The sequence below is a fragment of the Macrosteles quadrilineatus genome, unplaced genomic scaffold (genome assembly GCF_028750875.1).
Source record: "Macrosteles quadrilineatus isolate MER2022 unplaced genomic scaffold, UCM_ALF_1.0 Scaffold_8__2_contigs__length_117827958, whole genome shotgun sequence".
Lineage (NCBI taxonomy): Eukaryota > Metazoa > Arthropoda > Insecta > Hemiptera > Cicadellidae > Macrosteles > Macrosteles quadrilineatus.
In genome coordinates this window covers 16,870,513-16,889,351 of record NW_026542601.1, presented here as the reverse complement: position 1 = coordinate 16,889,351, position 18,839 = coordinate 16,870,513, and the positions used below count along the sequence as shown (strand labels likewise).

The following is an 18,839-nucleotide window of genomic DNA, read 5'->3' as shown; positions in this document are numbered from 1 at the left end:
ACTAATCGCAGGGGAGCAAGTTAGTCTAGTGGTAGAGTGTGGGATTTTAATCCCAGTGGTCCTGGATTCAAATAGATTTTATATAAGTGATAATGTCACAACCCCCTCCTAGATTTAGCTTGGATTAATATAGAAAAATTCAGGGTTAGAACCTAGAGAGAAAAAATAAAGATTAAAAGATCTATTTTGATTTCAGACTGTATGAAACCCAGGTGAAGAAGATCATAAAGGTGCAGTGTATGATGAGGGCATTCCTGGCCAAGAGGAACTTCAAGGGCAAAGTGAAAGCAAGACAAGACTCTATCAGGCAGCAAAGTCAGGATGAGGAAGGTGCGCCTCGGGCAGAGCCGGCAGGTAATGACGACGACGACGAATGTTACAATCCCAACGAGATAGAAGAAGAGGGGGAAGTGGAGGGGGGAGTGGAGGGTGCAGAGGGCGGGGAAGGGAATGATAACGAAACAGCAATAGTAGGAGATAATGATGAGACCGGAGAAGAAGCGGAGGAATAGTTTGGCAGCAGAAACATAACAGCTTGTACAAACATAACATAACAGCTTGTTTGACATGGGACATCTTAAAAGTCCATTTTTTCCTGTAGGAAAATTTTTATTCCTCGCCTTGAGGATATAGCTCAGGGTGTATTGAGAATTGCTTTTATTTGCACTAATTTTGATTTTTGGTATTGTTTCTGAAATATTTTGCAAATTACGTTTCAAACTAGTCCAAATGAGCAAAGAAAATTTCCAAGCACAATTTTTTCGCTCGATTTATTCGTACGCTGTACAATTTTTTTACTTGTTCTGCACCTGTTATTTTTGTAAATACGGGTATAAAATTGAATACAATTAATATGAGCAAAAATTTACTATTCAAAAGTAAAGCGTTGAAAATTTAATTTGACAAGAACAACCGTAATGGTAAATGGTTAGAGAAAGAAAATATCTTAGGCTGAAAGCTTGATTTGATAGTTGGTAATCTTTTTCACTTGGAAAACCTCAAGATAAACAAAGTATTGTTTAACTTATTTTTTAAAACAGGAATTCTATAAATAAAAGGCACTATTTTATAATACCATGGATATTTTGATGAATCTCCATATGTTACTGATAATTACTAACTAGGTTATTTCCCCCACTGTACACTGTTCAAGAAATTAAATTAAAATGGATCACTCAATTTTCCTCCGATATGTTAATCTGTAATTCTGTCAAAACTCTTTTAATTAGTTGAAAAGTTTGGTTTGAATATGAATGTAAGTATTACTACAGTTAATTCGTAAGGAGTTTCCCTGTAGGAAATTATTGTTGTCTGTTAAAGTCAGAAGACCATAAAGGTGAATGAAGGCAAAACATTGTTCAATGCGTGAACATACCTAAAGATTGTGCTGTAGTCAGCATATGAACTACCTTAACATGAAAGTTTTGACTTCATTCACCTATATTGGACCTTTGACGATCGATGCATCCAAGATCTGTTGATGTTGATATTCGTTGTTGTAGAAATGTCAAAATTCTTGCTCTGTTGAAAATAAATGTGTTGTTTGGAATGGCTTGACTGTTTTATTGCATAAGTAAGCATTTTTTATCATATTGAGAATCGATTTATTCACATACGAATATGAACACTCCCGGTTTTGGAGCATGTACTTAATAAACATTTTTGTTCACAACATTCTTGTTTTCAGTATGATAAACAATACTTGCTTAGTGCTAATCCCTTTCTATTAGGTTTAGATCTAGTTAGGTACAATAATGTATATTTTGACTTAAATTCAGGTGTGGTTCAGATCATGTTTTTGGTTAAAATAGCAATGATAAATCAGTTTAGTTTTACTCCAGAATGAGTGAAACATTCGTTATTCTGTGGTTTAACCTATGAATCCACACACTGGATAAGAAATATAATATACAAACAACATTTCATGGCCATAAACTGTATGGAATTCTGCACCACTTCACCAAAAATATTGTTGAATAATCCTATTGCATATCACAAGTACCTTAAAGTCATTCTTTTAATGTGATGACAACACCTAAAGATTCGCTGATGATTATTTTAGAGGTAACATGCAGTTTAATATACTTGAGATCATTTTCATGCAATACAATGGGTTTTACCATTGACTAATAGCTTGATACTAAAGTAGACATCTATATGAACTAGCTGTCCCAACATTTTTAATAAAAATTAATATACTGAGACGAGAATCGTCGTCTGTGAGTGAGTCAGTCACAGAATTCGCTAGTGTCTAAAAGTGTATTCCTACCTAATTTTTTGTTGCTGACATGTTGGGTCATAAACGTTGCTATAGCTCACAATAAGTCATTCCACCAGTTTACTTGGTCAAAAGGTTTCTGTATCCAACTAAAATCAGTAATTTACAACAGGAAAATCTGTTATGGTGGCTGACATCAACTATGAAAGTTTTGATTAAAAACTGGTGACAACCTTAACACAGAGATGGAATGAGTTGTTGTATCAAGAGTCAAAGGTTTTAGATTATGTTCAATGGAGTGGTCTAATTTATACCACTGACTGCACTGAATCAATATTCAGAACTTAGTTTAAGTCAAACATAAATAAGGTATCAGTTAGTATTGAAACATGGTAGTGCAATTGTATGTCATTGATTCAACAGAGAAATCCTTATCCACTTGAGTCACAGTGCAGTGAATAACTGAAACAAAACAGTTAACACGTATTTAAACATAATTATTGTCCAACACACTACAGGATTTAAAGGAAATGATAACCTGATTTTGTGATCGTAGTTTGCTACTTTCAACATGAGTGTAAGACTCATGATTGTGTTTTGTAAGACATATCAGCTTAGATTCATGGCAGGATTACCTTCAACAATCGCCAGAACACTGACAAATGTAGCTGGGCATATAAAAAGCTCACTTTGTAATATTTGACCGGTTTGAAACTGAATCCTATTATTTTTAACCATTGGTCTTTTAATTGACAGTTTTGAGTCAGTAACACAACAAGACACTGTGATATAACTTATTCAAGACTTAACTTCGCTACAAATATGGTTGGTTAATTGGCATGGTGGAATACCTGTATCTTTTTATGTTTTGCTTTCAAATAAATACCATGACACTAGTCCTAGAACAGTTAAACACATTACTCCAAGCTATAGGTCTAGAGGTTTGTGGCATCACACTGCTAAAAGTAATTGGTGACTAGTAGGATTTGAACCCGGAACCTTGGAGACATAACTACTCTACTAATAGAGCTTACTCCCATACCTGTGGCCATCCATTTAGGTGCAGATATTACAGTGTGACAAAAATGAGAAAAATCTGGTATTGGGCGCTCAATGAGGTTGACTACATGGTACGCCTCTCCCAACAGTATTAGAGAGCCAGACTAGACTGTAGTGATGAAATAACAGCATACCTGGTGGCGTCAGTTTTTGCAACATATGAATTTAAACGAATAGTGTTTTTGACCTCTGGCAACCTCAAAACAAAAAATTAAATTGGTCCCAGGTTAAAGTTAAATTTACAATGAGATACAATGGCTTCCATATGAGAAATTCGCTAAAAGTAAATCCGTCTGAGCCCAGATCTACCATGAGACCCTAAAATGGTAATAGCATATTTCCTATTATGAAAAATTCGCTAGAATGTAACTTTTTAAAAGTTAAATTAGTACTTATAAAATTATTGAACAGGAATCATTAGGAAATATAAATGATAATTACACATTCACAAACACCTTGCATTTCCCTGACACATACAATTTTTACTATGAATTTTTTTAAATATTCATCTTAATTTTGAAACTCTAAATTAAAGTTATTATTTTTGTGTTTTTATTTCAGCTAAAAAGAAAGCTCGTCCTAAATCTCAACCTAAACCTCAACCGTCGCGTCCACCTAAAAAAGCCTCTGAAATGAGCCAGGATGAGGCTGCACTCGTAATTCAAAAACGTAAGAGTTCACCTCGTCCTGAGATTTTTCCTTGATTAAAGATACAAATTTGATAGTTGTGCTGTCCCTATAACTGTAAACACTTTTGAGTTTTCTTAGAAAGCCAAAGTTTATAAAGTTTAAAGAATAAAAAAGTTTTCATGTGAACTGCATCATGTTCATTTAAAATAGTTTATAATTTCCCTGAAGATACACCGTTTCAGTTAGTGAAAAACAATTTTTCAGATCAACTTTAAGTTTACATAATTTGTAGATTTCTTAAATGTTATTTTCCTTTGTAAATATCAACGTTCACTAGCCAGTCTTAATTTTTATAACTATTTATTGGTTAATTTTTCAGAGTTCAGAGGCTACCAAGCAAGAAAGGAGATTAAACCTCTTCTTTCTGGAGGTAAGTAAAACCAAAGAATTTTCATTGTAAAAATAATCAATTTCTTTACAAATGCTATGACTCTTTTGTCTCGAGGATGATTAATCATTTAATCATTTGATCATTTGATTAATCATTTCTTTTTCATGTCGCACGTCAACACATTATCATTTATTGAACATAAACATAAATAAAATTCTTAACAATTCAAATTTTTTTTTATCCAGAGGAATGTTAATATTTATTCATGGTTTGTAGAAAAGATGAACAATGAGGATGCCACTTTCATCAAACAGTTTTGTCGCAAATGGAAAGCCAAGTCCATATTTCAAGTTTTGCTGATGTACAGGGCAGCAAAGCATCAAGAAATCGTCTACATGTCCCAACAGGTTTGCAAGTTTTTTTTTACTTTTCTGTTTTGTATTCAATTATTTGCTATACAATACATGTATGGCTATTAATAACAGTAAAAGTAAATTTAAAGTTGAACAAGAAGGAAATGTTTATACACTGACTACAAACCCTTAGTGCGCTTTAGCAATCACATTTTGTTGCCTATCAGTTGCTCCGCGCTTTATTCACTTTCTGAAGAGTCCAGTTATAAGTATTGAGGCAGTAGGAAGCTTGCTTATTGCCATACTTCAAAACATTTTTTAGATTCTCTATGATAAAATATTCTATAATACACATGTGTATTGAACTATTCTGTGATATTGTTTGACACTATGTCTTCACCCGATTGTGTGAACATTTTGATTTATACAAATTATAAAATTAACTAAGGTATTCCAAAATAAATTACTGTTTGATGTTTTTGACCCAATTTTGACCAAGGAATTTTCAGAGCACAAACTTTTGGAAAATAAAGAGGTCCTTTATCAACTTTCCAAATCTAAAATAAATGAGTACTTTGGACTGACCATGTAATCAGAAAGGAGTTGGACTCCACACTTATAATCAAATAGTTCGGTATAAAATGGTTCCAAAGGTAGAAGACCACACATCCCAGGCTGCAATATGATGACCAAGAGATGAAAGAGATGCAGTGAATTTTTAGCTTAATTCAGGAGTAAATGCAAAACTAAATGGATGGCAAAAACATTCATGATTTGGGTTGCCCGCTTTGGTAAGTAATAGAACAGTTAGGACAGAGGAAACAAGCTTATGGAACAACTGTACGCTTTCAACTCTGGTGTTGTGCGGGAAATATACTTGTAACAAGCGAGGAACAGCTGAAAATGGGGACACTGTGAGGAAATTCCTATCTCACAGGGCTCAGGGTTCAAATAGCTTGTCCCACTCAAGGTAAAAATCCCTTGTCACACTCAGGGTACAAATCCCTTGTCACATTCAGGGTAGGCCTACACATACCTTGTCACACTTAGGGTACAAATCCCGGCCTTGTCACACTTAGGGTACAAATCCCTTGTCACACTCAGGGTACACATCGCTTGTCACACTCAAGGTACAAATCCCTTTCACACTCAGGGTACAAATCCCTTGTCACACTCAGGGTAAAAACCCTTGTCACACCCAGGGTAAAAATAGCTTGTCACACTCACGGTACAAATCCCTTGTCACACTCAGGGTACAAATCCCTTTCACACATCCCGCTCCACTGTGAGCATTGTAGACTAGTACATGAGGGCGAGGGGGGCAGTCTTGGACATTGCGCTAGACACCACTTGTACTAGACACCAAATGTACCATGGAGTGCATCCTCTGTTCAATACTTCTCTGTAGGTAAGTCAAAGAAATATCTGTACTATCCTTTTGAGCAGCCTCAAATACAAACAATGTGTCTCAGGTTCACTTGTACAACCAGAATGCTGTTAGCGCCCTCCAGATCTGCAATAAAGAGAGAGTTTCTCTTCACAACATTCGGACTGACACAACAGCTTCTCAGTTCCTGGGCAAGTTCACCCCAAGAATGTGGAAACTTCCATTCCGCCTCAACGACATGCCATTTGTCGATTCTTCATACTTGTGCAACACAATGGGAAAAAGGTAATACTTTTGATCATTATTTCTACTGCAGTCACAACTGGGTTGCACATTTAACCTTCATTTTAATGGTCCTTCACTGTCTTGATGAAATAATAGACGAGTAGGTCCGGTAAGGTCTAGTTGAGGGGTTTTCTTGAAAAAAGTATAAAAATATAACTATTGTCTTGTGATTATTTTAATTTCTTGTCTGTACTAAGTAAAAACACATTTGTAAAATTTGCATTACAAACAATACATTTTTATAGTCACACGATTCAACATAATTTTCATTGTAAAAACTGGAAATCTTAATTTTACTTCATAGTCCTTTTGTGGATTACCTAATAATTATACTATACCAGAGGTTAATTACCTGGTTAGTGGTTACCGAAGTAATAATTAAGGATTTTACTTGGACAAACACATAGTTAACTTCTTGTACAGTAACAATTATCAATTATCAATTATTTAAGATGGGGACGCCAATATATTTTATTAGTAATGCTCCGATTAAAACTTTTGTTGCTGCATGATTATAATATTGGTATTGTTATTCACATTTTATTCCTGCCATGTTTATAGAACTCTAACCAAAGATGATGCTCCGTGGGACGACCCATACAAGAGAAGGTCAAGGCTCTTGTCTCCCGGTGGAAGAACTTCAGGTAATATTAGAAATGAAAATCTAATTTTAAAATTACCATTCTTGGCTGTCAAATCTTTAAGAATCTTATGAAAATATTTATATAATATCTAAACACAGAGAAGTAAGGTTCCAGAGGAAGCAATGGTACACTTAAGCGGTATCCAGCACTAGTGCTGGTGTCTAGGGAAAGGTCCAACACCGCTCTCCTTGTCCTCATATACTAAAGCTCTCATGGTGGAGGAAGACCCTGTGTCCAGTGCGATAGGAATTTTTTCGCTATTCTGGTTCTTCACTGCTCGTCACAAGTATACTTCCGACACATCATGAACATACTAGAGCTGAAAATGAACGGTCGTCCCATAAGCGTGTTTCCTCTGTACCTTACTTCCTCTGTGATATAAACAAAAAACTTTTAACTAGACCAAAATGTAGTGATATTATAACTTGATAAATTGAAAAGTAACATAAGGACCAATCATACTAGTATCATACTCGTATTTTAAAATTTACATGTTTAGAGTTGGAAAACCGAGGATTACCGGTGGAGGAGGGAGGAGATGTGTTTGGCTTCATCCAAACTCCGTACACTCGGGACCCTAACTACGTGGAAGTGGTGTACTCCGGCCAGCCGTACAGGAAGGTAATTCTAAAACTCTTATATCTCTGACAGAACTTTTGTGTGTTTCATGGAAACGTAAATTGTGTACAATAAAGGGAAGCCTTATCAAGTTATATTGACCTTCCTCATGATATTGTGCCAGTTTCTTGTTGAAAGTAATATTTTTATATCTATCATTGCATTGCTAAACAAGATCACAGTTTATATTTGTATTTACAGTACATGATTCTAACAACGAATTTCTGCTTTAAAATATTAGTGGGGAAGAATATTCTGATCTTCTCTCGGTCCCATTTTAAAATGCATTAAAATACTGCTAACCATATAAGCTGATCTCATTCATATAATTTCATAAAGTTAATGTTTGATGGGTTTAGCTTCATAAAGACTCAGTTCCTGAAGTTATACATGTCTTATGGAAATTTTGATCATACAAAACAGTAGTGTTTTATTCCAGGGTGATCACTTTTTCACGACCAAAACTCCAAAGCAGAGGAGGGCCTCTAGAAAGGACCGGGTGGCCCCTCCAGCGCCTCAGTTAACCTACAACTACGCCCAGCCTGGGGGATCTAGCGACTTTAGCAAGGGGTTCAACAGACCTGCCGCTCCTAGCTACCAACCACCCAGTCCATCTAAGAACTTTGTGAATCAACAGTACAACAATGACAGTGGCAACAACAACTATAGGTAGGTTACAATTTTGATAGAGTGCAAGAGTAAAATGGAAAATACCCCTAGTGTGGAATATTTAGGGGGAAAATACTTGAAATAAAGAAGAATGAAAATTATTCTCCATAATTTTCCAAATAGTCATTTTAATTATTCTTTGGCTCTTAGCATATTCTCTAATTAATACAAGGCCGAGGGGTTGGTGTGTGGCAATGTCGGGCCGGCCTGCCTGCTATGGTTATGACAGTAGAAAGCACATATTAACATTGCGCAGACGCACCATTATCATTTATCTTATTAGTGCAACAGCTGTTTCAGAGGGCCGGAACTGTGGTATTCCACTTTTGTCTCGCCAAGGCCTTGTATTAGAGGAGGCATGCTCTGAGGGTCTGTATTCATTGGCTCTGAGTAAAGAGACATTTCCAATAATGTTCTCTTTTCCAGAGACACCTTTGTGCAGGTCTTGAAATACAACAGAGGTTATCTGGGAGAATTAATCTGATAGCCACTTGTGGTTTGATGAACCAAAGTCAAAAAAACTCCCGCTCCCACAAAAAAATTATTAGGGTAACATTTTAATTTGAACTACAATGAAAAGTTCACAACTAGATTTACTGAAGAAAAATCTTTTTAGGGACAAGTTGAAACCTGTTGGCGGAAATCAGAATCCAATCCGGGAACTGGAGATGAAGTTTCAGCAAATAAACAACAACAAGTCTGACAACGAGGATGAAGCTCCGACATTTAATTTCCAGGTATTTTCAGATTTCTTATTTACAAATATATAGTTTGCATCTAACAGATATTACAAAATGGGTTAAATTAAGTTAAAACCATAACACACCATAAACTAAATAAAAAAAAGTTACTTTATTAAAAATAAGCTGTATCAATAACTGAAATGAAATGAAATGAAATGAAATGAAATAATGAAATGAAATGAAATAATATTTTATTTCCCATTAATTATTTACAGACAAGTACATTGTATTTTTTTCTTTTCTTAAATATGAAACAGCAAAATATTACTAACTAGATAACAAAACTTATATACTGTCACTAACTCATAACTATAACTCACTAAATAAATAATGTCTCACCACTCATGTTTATAATTTCTAAATGAATAATGGTGTAATGTCTCACTAAATTAATTAAAACTATGTTTAACATCAAATTGTACCAATACTGTATATTTGTTGTTTATACTGTGCACAAGTATTGAATTCCTTTGTTTACAAGAGATTCAGACTAAACCATGACTAATTGATTTTGTGTGGATGTCAGCAATGTTTTGCTTATGACTAACTCAACTGAACAACTTCTCTTAGTGCTCTGGTATTAGTATTTAATGCATTAACATATATGTCAGTCACAATATAAATTTTACTGTATGAAAATAATGATACTTAATGTGAAAATTTGTATTCACATAATGCCATTGACGTGTCAAGTAAATGCATCTGACTTTTTGGTTGATAGATGAGGAAGGAGAGTTTTTTTTGTAAAATAATCATCAAGCAATAACTTACTTATTAGGAAGCATTGGATTGATGTAGGGTTGACTGCCTAAATAGAAGGTAGAGATGATGTTTAGAAAGCAATTGCATGGCAGTACGTTGCAGTTATACCCTTTTTACTCTTTTTGCTTAGGTACGGTATATTTATTTTGACTTTTGGAAATATTTTCTTCCTGAGACATTAAAATTTAAAATTACTATTCAGCTGTAACTTCTCAGTTTAAAGCCTTATTGCCATATTGACACCATTACAATGCACTATTGTTTGACAAGGAGCTGAGAAAAAAACTGGAGACAATTTAACTACACTTCCTAGTTCCTCATATATAGTGAGACACAATATTTTTGGTTCTAAAATTTTTTTCTTAACAATTGTAACATAAAAGTATCTTTTGATTTTTTTAAATTCTACCTAAGATGTTGTATACAGGCATAAAATTATCTTTATCCCATCACAGGCAATGCTGCGGAAGACCAACCACAACAGGGCGTCTCTGCGACGCTCGCCGGAGATGGAAATGGCTAACAGCCATGGTTACGGATCATTCCCTGTCATTCCAGAGCAGCGGTCTGTCAGTCAGTCCAACAGCAATGGTTATATGAACAACAACAACAACGTGGTATATAATAGCTCTGCGATGAGAAATAAGAACGCAGCACCGAAACCATTCCTCCGCCAAGATTCTGGGGACTGTCGCAAAAACATGTCGCATCACTACAAGGAGTCAGTGAAGAAAGCAAGGTGTGATGAAGTTACTACCGAAATAGCCCCTGGGATAATCATTCAAGGACAAGTTGCTGAACTGTAATTCCATTTTAAAGTATTTAACAAATAAATAGTTTTATTTATAACTTTGAGTGAAAGATTGGCAAGAAAGGCACTGATGTAATGATTTTTAAAGGTTGAAATATCTATTGATGGTTGAAGTATATAAATAAATAATTACAAAACCTATGTTTTGTGTTTTTATTATCCTTGTTTTACCATTTAATTCAGTTTGTGTAGTTGTACCCCTCCAATTGCCAAATCGTTACTGCTTTTTGACATAGTGCAACAATCCAGATTTTAATAGCCATATCAGAGATATTGAATTCCCCAGGAGTAATTTTTACTGTGTCATAGATCAGTGCTAATAAAAATAAAATGCTTGGATGGTTCTTTTTAGCAAGCTTGATTTTTAACTGATGATTTTAGTTTATTCCTTTCATCTACAATCACTTTATTGCGAACTTCATTTGTTGACTATACCCTTTTTGAATACGTCAGTTTTCTCCTAACCAAAAATTAGGACCACTAAATATATGAGCTAGTGGAGAGTGCACAAACTACAAAAAATATTTTACAGTAATATTGTAAAGAATATTTCCCACAATATAACCTACTTAGCCATTTCTTCATATTTCAATAGTTTCAATAATCTTGTTACAAATTTAACAAAAAAGAAACACACACAAGTTATAAGCAAGAAGTCCAATAAGCAAAGTCTAGTGGATACAATCTCCAGAAGTTGTGATACTTGTTTCTCTGTAACCAGATTGAGAATTTCTCTTAAATAAAAAATGTTCTCATAGAGATTCTTTATCAGGGTTTCCATTAATAACAAATTCTGCATGATGAGTCTTTTGTTTTTGCACTTGGCAAGATGGTTTCATCTTGTACAGAAAAATTTCATTCTAAATAATCATATTTTACATATTATAAAATGATAAAATTTCATAGGCAAATAAATCAAACATAGATTTTCCTGTCATCAATCCATAAATCCTAATATAATAAGAATTTAATTGGTTTTTGTAAAAAAAAACTATTAAGTAAAAGTTAGAAGGAATTCCCAGTAAAATCGTCAAAACCTTTATTCTATCTTTAACTAGGAAAATTTAACTAACCAACTTGAACAATCCTGATTCAGGCACACCTTTAACTGTTATACATTTTTATTTTATGAAACTCTAAATGCAATTTCTGTATCAAATGCAAACATTCGGTTTCATGACAAATTACTTCACCATGTATGTGATGAATGCTAATGGATGACAATAACTTTGCCTTTTGTATCTGTTCACCTGACCTGATATGAACAATTACTCTCTGGGTACACCAGTTATTCCCAACAATAACTATGCTAATGCCACTGACTGCTGTATACATAAATTTGAATTGTAAATCCACAGAATGCTTTGACTATCCTATCAGTTGGTTTTTGGGAGATTTACGAAATGATTGAAATTTTGCATTTCAATTGAATATTTTACTCCCTTCAATCTGATAAGGTTGTAGCCGTTGCTAAGTGAATTTTATTCCAAACTAAAAATGTTTTCTCTTCAAGAATTAAAGGAAATTTATTTGGAGTAAATAATTCATTCAATGAAAACTTAATTACTTTGTTATATCAAAATGGAAACCTTCTTTAAGCAATAACTATTAATTTTTCACCACCTATTCTTAGAACCGAAATAATTTTGTAAAAAGATATAAAAATATCTATGGTTTATTATTGAAAAAAAAAAAAAACTGGCTGAATTTACTTTTAAAATAAAACATTCAGTAATGATACTTGACAGAGAAAAAAATAAACTATAACAATTTACATAGGGAAATAACTGTACCATATCAAACTGTTATGTAGACTTTACTTTTACATTTAATTTATTAAAAATATCCATCTATAAATGTTATTACTTAACATACATTAATGTCTCAATCTTATATTAATTACAAGTAAAAAATATTTTACTTAAAAATAACGTATACAACCAAATCATTTACAAACAAAAATTTTCAGGCCTATAAAAATCGTTTTGGTAATTGTATTTATTATAGTGACACTTTTTACAGAACAAAAGTGTGGTAAATGGTGGGTCAGCTTGAAGTAGTGGTAGAGGCAGAACTTGCTGAGGATGTAGAGGATGAAGACACGCTGAGGTTAGCGATGCTTGAAATGGCTGTTGCCAGCTGATTAAAGAGGTTCTGAATATGGTTCAAGATCTGGACGTATGCAACCAGGCCCTTGTACACGTTCTCATTGGTTTTGTCAGCGAATTGTAAAGCACCATTCTCTAACACCTGCAACATACAATCAGGAGTAAATGTATTGTATATTATAATTATAAACAAATTGTGTAAGATAGCTTATGATTTAGAAATTTTACAAGATTTTTGCTTTGCAAATAACAATTTTAATCATTCAAGAGTAAAACGTGTCATCTTTAGGATGGATCCTCATAAATCTTAGTCTTGCACAGCCACAAGTAGCTTATCATGTTAATTAAATTCTTAAATTGCCCAACGATCGTTTAAAGCATAAAAAACTAATACTTTATTCGATAAATTGACATCATTCATTGAAATCAAGGACTTTTCACAAGTGAAGTGGTTAATGTGACACTAAATTTAAATTTGTATATCAAATTCGTTAACATGCATATGAATACCAAGATCTAAAATGAAATTTAAAAGCTGACTTTTGAATGAACAACTTTGGCTCCTACTCCTACAGTCCCAACCTGATAACTGCCTCTTAAAGTCTACTTACCTTGACACCAGAGTCTAGGAGTTTTGAAGCGGTTTGTTCAGCTGATGTGATGGCAGCCACTAGTCTTCCTGTAATAGCATCCAACACTCCAGCGATACCTTGAGAGATTACATTAACCCCAACGGATCCAGCCAGCATAGTATCACCTGCTGTCTTTAGCCCTGGAATCAAAGTGTTTTTGCAATACTTTTTCTATAGAGAATTTGTACCAAACAAGTTTTGCTTTAACTTCGTTACTAACAGATATTAACCGTTACTAGGAGGTGAGGCAAATTTAATAATTTTTAATTACAAGATTAATTTATCGGTGCTACATAAATTGAGCACAGAAATTTGAGTAAATTACGAAAGTTTGTAATAAGTGACTGTTCTAACCTGAAGCACCGATGTCTGCTCCTACAGAAATTCCTGATGCAGCATAATCCCCCAGTTTACCAGCAAGGTGGATTCCAGAGTTCGCTGATGCTTCTACCACCTGACCACCCGCCTGAACACCATGACCTGCCAGATTCATTAGGGACCCAAGCACCGATGACCCAGAGACTGCAGCGGACCCAGCCAGCTTCCCACCACCCACGGCCGCCTGTCCGTAGAGAGTCTTCAACGCAGCTGCTAGAGCAGGATTTACATTCACTCCGTTGAATATAGCGTACAAGTGAGCCAGATTTGGAGCAGTGTCTACCCCGAGCTTGATCAAAGGGCTACCCAACCCTGTAGCACCGGTGTACATGTTTTGATGGACCAAAGCCAGATTCTTGGCGAAGTCTTGTGCAGCGATTGTGCCATAACTGGGTGTTTCTACAGCCGCGCCTGCGACCGTGGTGAGGACGAGACATGAAACAAGAACGGTGAAAGCCATGACTTGAAATGAGTGTGACATGTGATAAGCTTGTTTATAAAGATATTTGAACAGAAAGAGCGTAACAATCTTAAAGTCATGGTTGTCATAAAGCGTAGCATGTGAGACGAATTGGCATAGTAAATTCATAAATGTATTTGTTTACAATACTCGTGTAAATATAAAGAAACAAATTTGGTAAATACAAATATGAGTTTTACAGAACTTTACAAATATATATACTTAATTTAGTAAATGGATTTCTCTGTTACATCCCTTTTCCAACCGTCCTACTAAACCTATTTTACCGATTAAGTGTCATTTGAAATACAGTCCAACCTCAGTATAACGAATCTGAAGGGACCGAACTGAATATTCGTTATATCAAGGGTTTCGTTAAAATGAGGTTCGTTATATAGAGGTTAGGTTTGCAGGAATTTCGCTAAGTCGAGGTTCAGAACCAGCGTCGGTCAATATAGGTCGGGATTAGACGTCATTAAAACACAATTAAAGTAGCATAGGCTACAATACTTTACAGTACAGTACATTGTACAGTAGAACCTAAATTATCCGGCATAATAAAGGGGAGGGATCTTGAATATTGCGCAATCATGACAATGGCATTGACCTTGGTACAGGTTAAAAAACTCTTAAGTTTAAAATCACAGCTTGTTCTAACCCTCCTAAAACCTAGCCAAACACTGTATTGCGTAGTCATAAAGCATGTAAAGAACAAAACAAAACAGTAGTAGAAAGTTTTGTAAGCTAGGTACTGCTCGTGATAGGCCGGTAGGCTACTTACAGTACAGTACTGATTTATCACAACAGAGGAATGTCAATAATAATCATTAACTATAGCATTGGTGTTGCTAGTTGAAACAAATCGTATTGAAAACAATACAGTAAATTATTAGATAAGACATTATAAAAGTGTATAATCATAGCCAACTTAAAGATAATAAAAACACTCGAAAAAGGAATGTTAAAATAACGATGTTGCTATTCTTTCTCTTTGGTTTTGTTTTTATATTCTTTCTTAGGTTTCTCTTCATCCAAAAACTGTACAATTCACCATAGTTACTTATCGCCCAATCACAGCTTACTAAACATTACGTCGTCATCAGTCCTCAGTGAATGAAATCAGTTCTCAGTTGCAACATAGCGCGCGCAGCGAAAGCAGACAGAGATGTGTAAAACCACATAAAACGGAGCAGACAAATGTTAGCGCAAGCGATGACGTCACCTTTCCATTCCATTTGATAAAGAAACAGATTTTTCAAAAACAATAAAGGGGTGGGGGATTTGTTATATCGAGGGAAGGACGTAGACAATTCGTTATGCAGAGGTTAAATTCGCAATGTAGAGGTTCTGACAATGATAAATTCGCTATATTGAGGTGTGTTATTTTAGCCGAAATCACGAAAATTCGTTAAATCAAGGTCGTTGTTATGGTTTGTTCGTTATGTAGAGGTAAAATATGCATTGTGTCTTATGAAGAGTTCTAGGGGATTTAAAAAAATTCGTTATATCAAGGAATTCGTTGTATCGAGGTTCGTTATATCAAGGTTAGACTGTATTATGATATAGTGGGGCTGCGAATGGCAATTAAAAGTGTTATTCCTTTAGGGCTTTGCCCCCCTATTCAAATGTATTTTTGATAGGCTACCTTTTTTGTCAACTGTTGCCTGATTGGGGTAGGTAAATCAATAGTTAGCATATAGTTTAGATGTGAAATTAATAAATTTATAGTAAATTAGTGAGATAGCCTAATACACAGTACAAAGTACAAACAAGTAAGTAGTAAGTAGTAACAAAGTAAGTAGTTACAAAGTACAAAGGATCATTTTGGACAGTAACCAGGTAATTTAAACCACTATAGTAAACGAGTTAGTAGAACTATTCACCTAATTACTGTTCTAAACAAACACAATTTTGAAGGGTAAATGGATATTGCACTGGATTAATTTTGCCTGGGAATCAAGTTTTAGGCCCTATTACCTGCACACCAAATAGCTATTTTGGTCCCCCGCGTATAACCTGTAAAAGTTAATTTCGATACTCTCGAAGAAAGCAGTTTGCGAAAGTACGGTTTAAAGAATGCAAAATTTTCAACTTGAGTGCTAAAATTTCGATGTAAAGGATTGTTAGTTGTAATAATGTAGTCACACAATGTAAACACTGCATAATATACCAGTGGAGTAACAAGGAAATCCCATGGAAGTCCAGGAAAACAACATGAATGGATTATCACCATATGTGGATAAATAGAAAAAGGATTGGTACTTTTTCCAAGGTTAAATAGTTTTACACGATTACCTTATACAGTATTTTTACAGATTTTGAGTGAATTCAAAATTTTTTACAAAAACTTAAAACTGTGAAAACTGTTAAAAACAATCAATACGGTAGCGGGATCATAAGCAAATTCCGAGTGTTTCTTAACAGAAGGAAATTTAATTTAGATTAGCTTGTGATAAAATGAAAACCTTATCAAAGGATGGCTCCATCTGCCATGTGATGGAGTTTAAACACATTTCTGCCACAGGATATTAATACTTAAATTACATTTTTATGATGGGTAGCCTCTGGACCATACAGCAACAATAATAATGGTTTAATTTAAATTAAATTAAACCATTATTATTAAATTAAATAGAGCCTCATTTTGTCTATAATATTGCATAGTGCTTGAAATTATCGGTTTTATTGTATAATTATTTATTGTAATATTGCAGTACAGGTAATCGAATTTTTTATTTAGGAATCACTTTATTGTATCTAGTTTGGTAAATGAACTGAGCCTTACGGAATTTACTTTAAAATAAAAGATTTGACGGAAGGAGATAAAATTATTTGAAATTATAAGCTTGTTTATACTATATGTTTTGGCTTCAAAAACCTGAGTGTGGAAAGTTTACAATATAGTATTAAAATTACAGGGTTTGGTAAGAAAACATTATTTATGCATTAGGCTACATATTATTTTATAAAGAAACGATGCAGAGATAAGTACCTATTTGTTTATAATTTTACTGAAAAAATTACCGATTAAACTTAAACTCAAATTGTAAATAATCAAAGATTCCCAGGATTTTAAAATTTAATCAAACAAACAGTTTTACATCAGAAGAATGACTTGACTGGACAAATACAATTTTGAATCCACCTTCTGACAAAATGTAGTTGAATTTAATTCACGGCCCTGTAAACTAATTACAGAACACTGCACTAGTAGAACCTGTATGATTTCACTGGAAAATTAAATCATTGTTTTTCTTTTGTTGGCGAATTCATTCAGTTAATAGGAATACCTACATAAATTTGCATGATCAGACTAACTATACTTTGGTATACCATTAGTAGGGAATTTTAAAAAGATTTTTGCAGATGGAAATTCATCCTTGAATTGTCTTTCACGATAACGTATTGTTTAGGATATTTAAAATTCACGCGAATATGGTAAAACAAAAAACATATACTTTAAACCAATGTTTATCTATTAAATACTTTAAATTCATACGTATTTTAATAGAAAGTGTTTGTGAAAACGAAAGGAAGCTGAATAGTTTAAAATGTTTTGTTAAAAAAGAAAGACCAAAATAAACAAGGCCAAGTTTTTGTCTTGTCCGCAAACTTTGGCTATAAGAAGAAAGTTTTTTAATCTCTCAACTGTCGCTCGAGAGTTGTCAGGTTGTCAGAAAAGTTCAACTACTTAAATATACATTTTAATTCATAGTTACCTTAAGGTAAGTTAAATTTTAACATCAGTTTCTTGTTGTTTCTGTCTTAAAAAAAAAAAATGAAGAATAGTTAAAATTATTTATTTGATAGAGTTTTTGCAAAGGAGGTACAAGATGGCAGAACAACAAATAAATGATGCCAGTTTCCTTTTCATTTCCCCTTTTTGAAATCATTTGTTGAAGGTTAAAATGAGAGGGGTTTTAAGACTTACCTCAAATCTGTACACTTACTACAATAAAGATTTTCTCTGTAACGACCCTTTTCACGATTAAGGCGTTATAATCTAGCGCACGGGTAACGGTAATTAAAAAGTTAATTTCCTTCAGGGCTTCACCCCGTTCTTTGATTTATTTTTAAAGGCCTTTCCAAGGTTTGGGTGCTGCTGGTCAACTTGCTTCATGCGGCTCCAAATGTTAATTGTAATTTATCAAGTGATTGAATGATTGTGAATGATTATTGGCGTGTATGTGCAATGAATACATGTATTCATTGATGTGTGTCCATTAGCATGGTAACTCAAGCAGAAATCATTCGATTTTCATGAAATATGCACAAACGTTTATTCGAACTAGTTCCCCAAACAGAATTATTGGACAATAAAAATGGGAATAAAACGGGAGTTTTTCCTTTTTTGACTTTCTAAACATATGTTTCCAATTTATTTTTAAGCCGTTTTGTACAGCTTATAAAAATATTGCAGATTCACTGTAATAAGGGCCTCGATGTACGCTTAATACTTACAGAACAAATTTAAAAACTTTAAATTTAATATTTTATCATTTGATCAAATTTATTTATTTCATACTAAGCGATTAATATTCTACAAAATAACCACTAAAAAGACCAAAATCTGACATATTTTAGGAAACATTTTGATGTAAATCCAACCAGAAAAATGTAAATTCTCTTAGTCTGCAGGTTTGCTGCGGCAGGGTATTACACTTTTGAATTCATTTTTATGTTTATCTGTC

General features: G+C 33.9%; 2 protein-coding genes across 4 annotated transcripts in view; one reads left to right on the top strand and one right to left on the bottom strand.

Moving 5' to 3' along the window:
• The window catches only part of LOC128999714 (neither inactivation nor afterpotential protein C), a 35,329-nt gene extending 24,756 nt beyond the window's left edge, over positions 1-10,573 (top strand). For 2 of the 3 annotated variants that reach the window (XM_054426357.1, XM_054426356.1), the window contains exons 21-30: positions 197-354; positions 3,839-3,946; positions 4,287-4,337; positions 4,575-4,705; positions 6,124-6,323; positions 6,885-6,967; positions 7,467-7,588; positions 8,025-8,254; positions 8,871-8,991; positions 10,215-10,573. In XM_054426357.1, the coding sequence (XP_054282332.1) occupies positions 197-354; positions 3,839-3,946; positions 4,287-4,337; positions 4,575-4,705; positions 6,124-6,323; positions 6,885-6,967; positions 7,467-7,588; positions 8,025-8,254; positions 8,871-8,991; positions 10,215-10,565 (1,555 nt within the window). In that variant the 3' untranslated portion in view covers positions 10,566-10,573. The remainder of the gene's footprint in view (positions 1-196; positions 355-3,838; positions 3,947-4,286; positions 4,338-4,574; positions 4,706-6,123; positions 6,324-6,884; positions 6,968-7,466; positions 7,589-8,024; positions 8,255-8,870; positions 8,992-10,214) is intronic. The other variant, XM_054426358.1, reaches the window with a different exon arrangement.
• Positions 10,574-12,525: 1,952 nt separating this feature from the next.
• Positions 12,526-14,155, bottom strand: LOC128999715 (uncharacterized). Its single transcript, XM_054426359.1, has 3 exons — positions 13,665-14,155; positions 13,290-13,450; positions 12,526-12,820 (listed from the first exon to the last, which is right to left on the bottom strand). The coding sequence occupies exons 1-3, from the start codon at positions 14,146-14,148 to the stop codon at positions 12,617-12,619; spliced, it is 849 nt and encodes a 282-aa protein (XP_054282334.1). The 5' UTR covers positions 14,149-14,155; the 3' UTR covers positions 12,526-12,616.
• Positions 14,156-18,839: the final 4,684 nt, after the last annotated feature.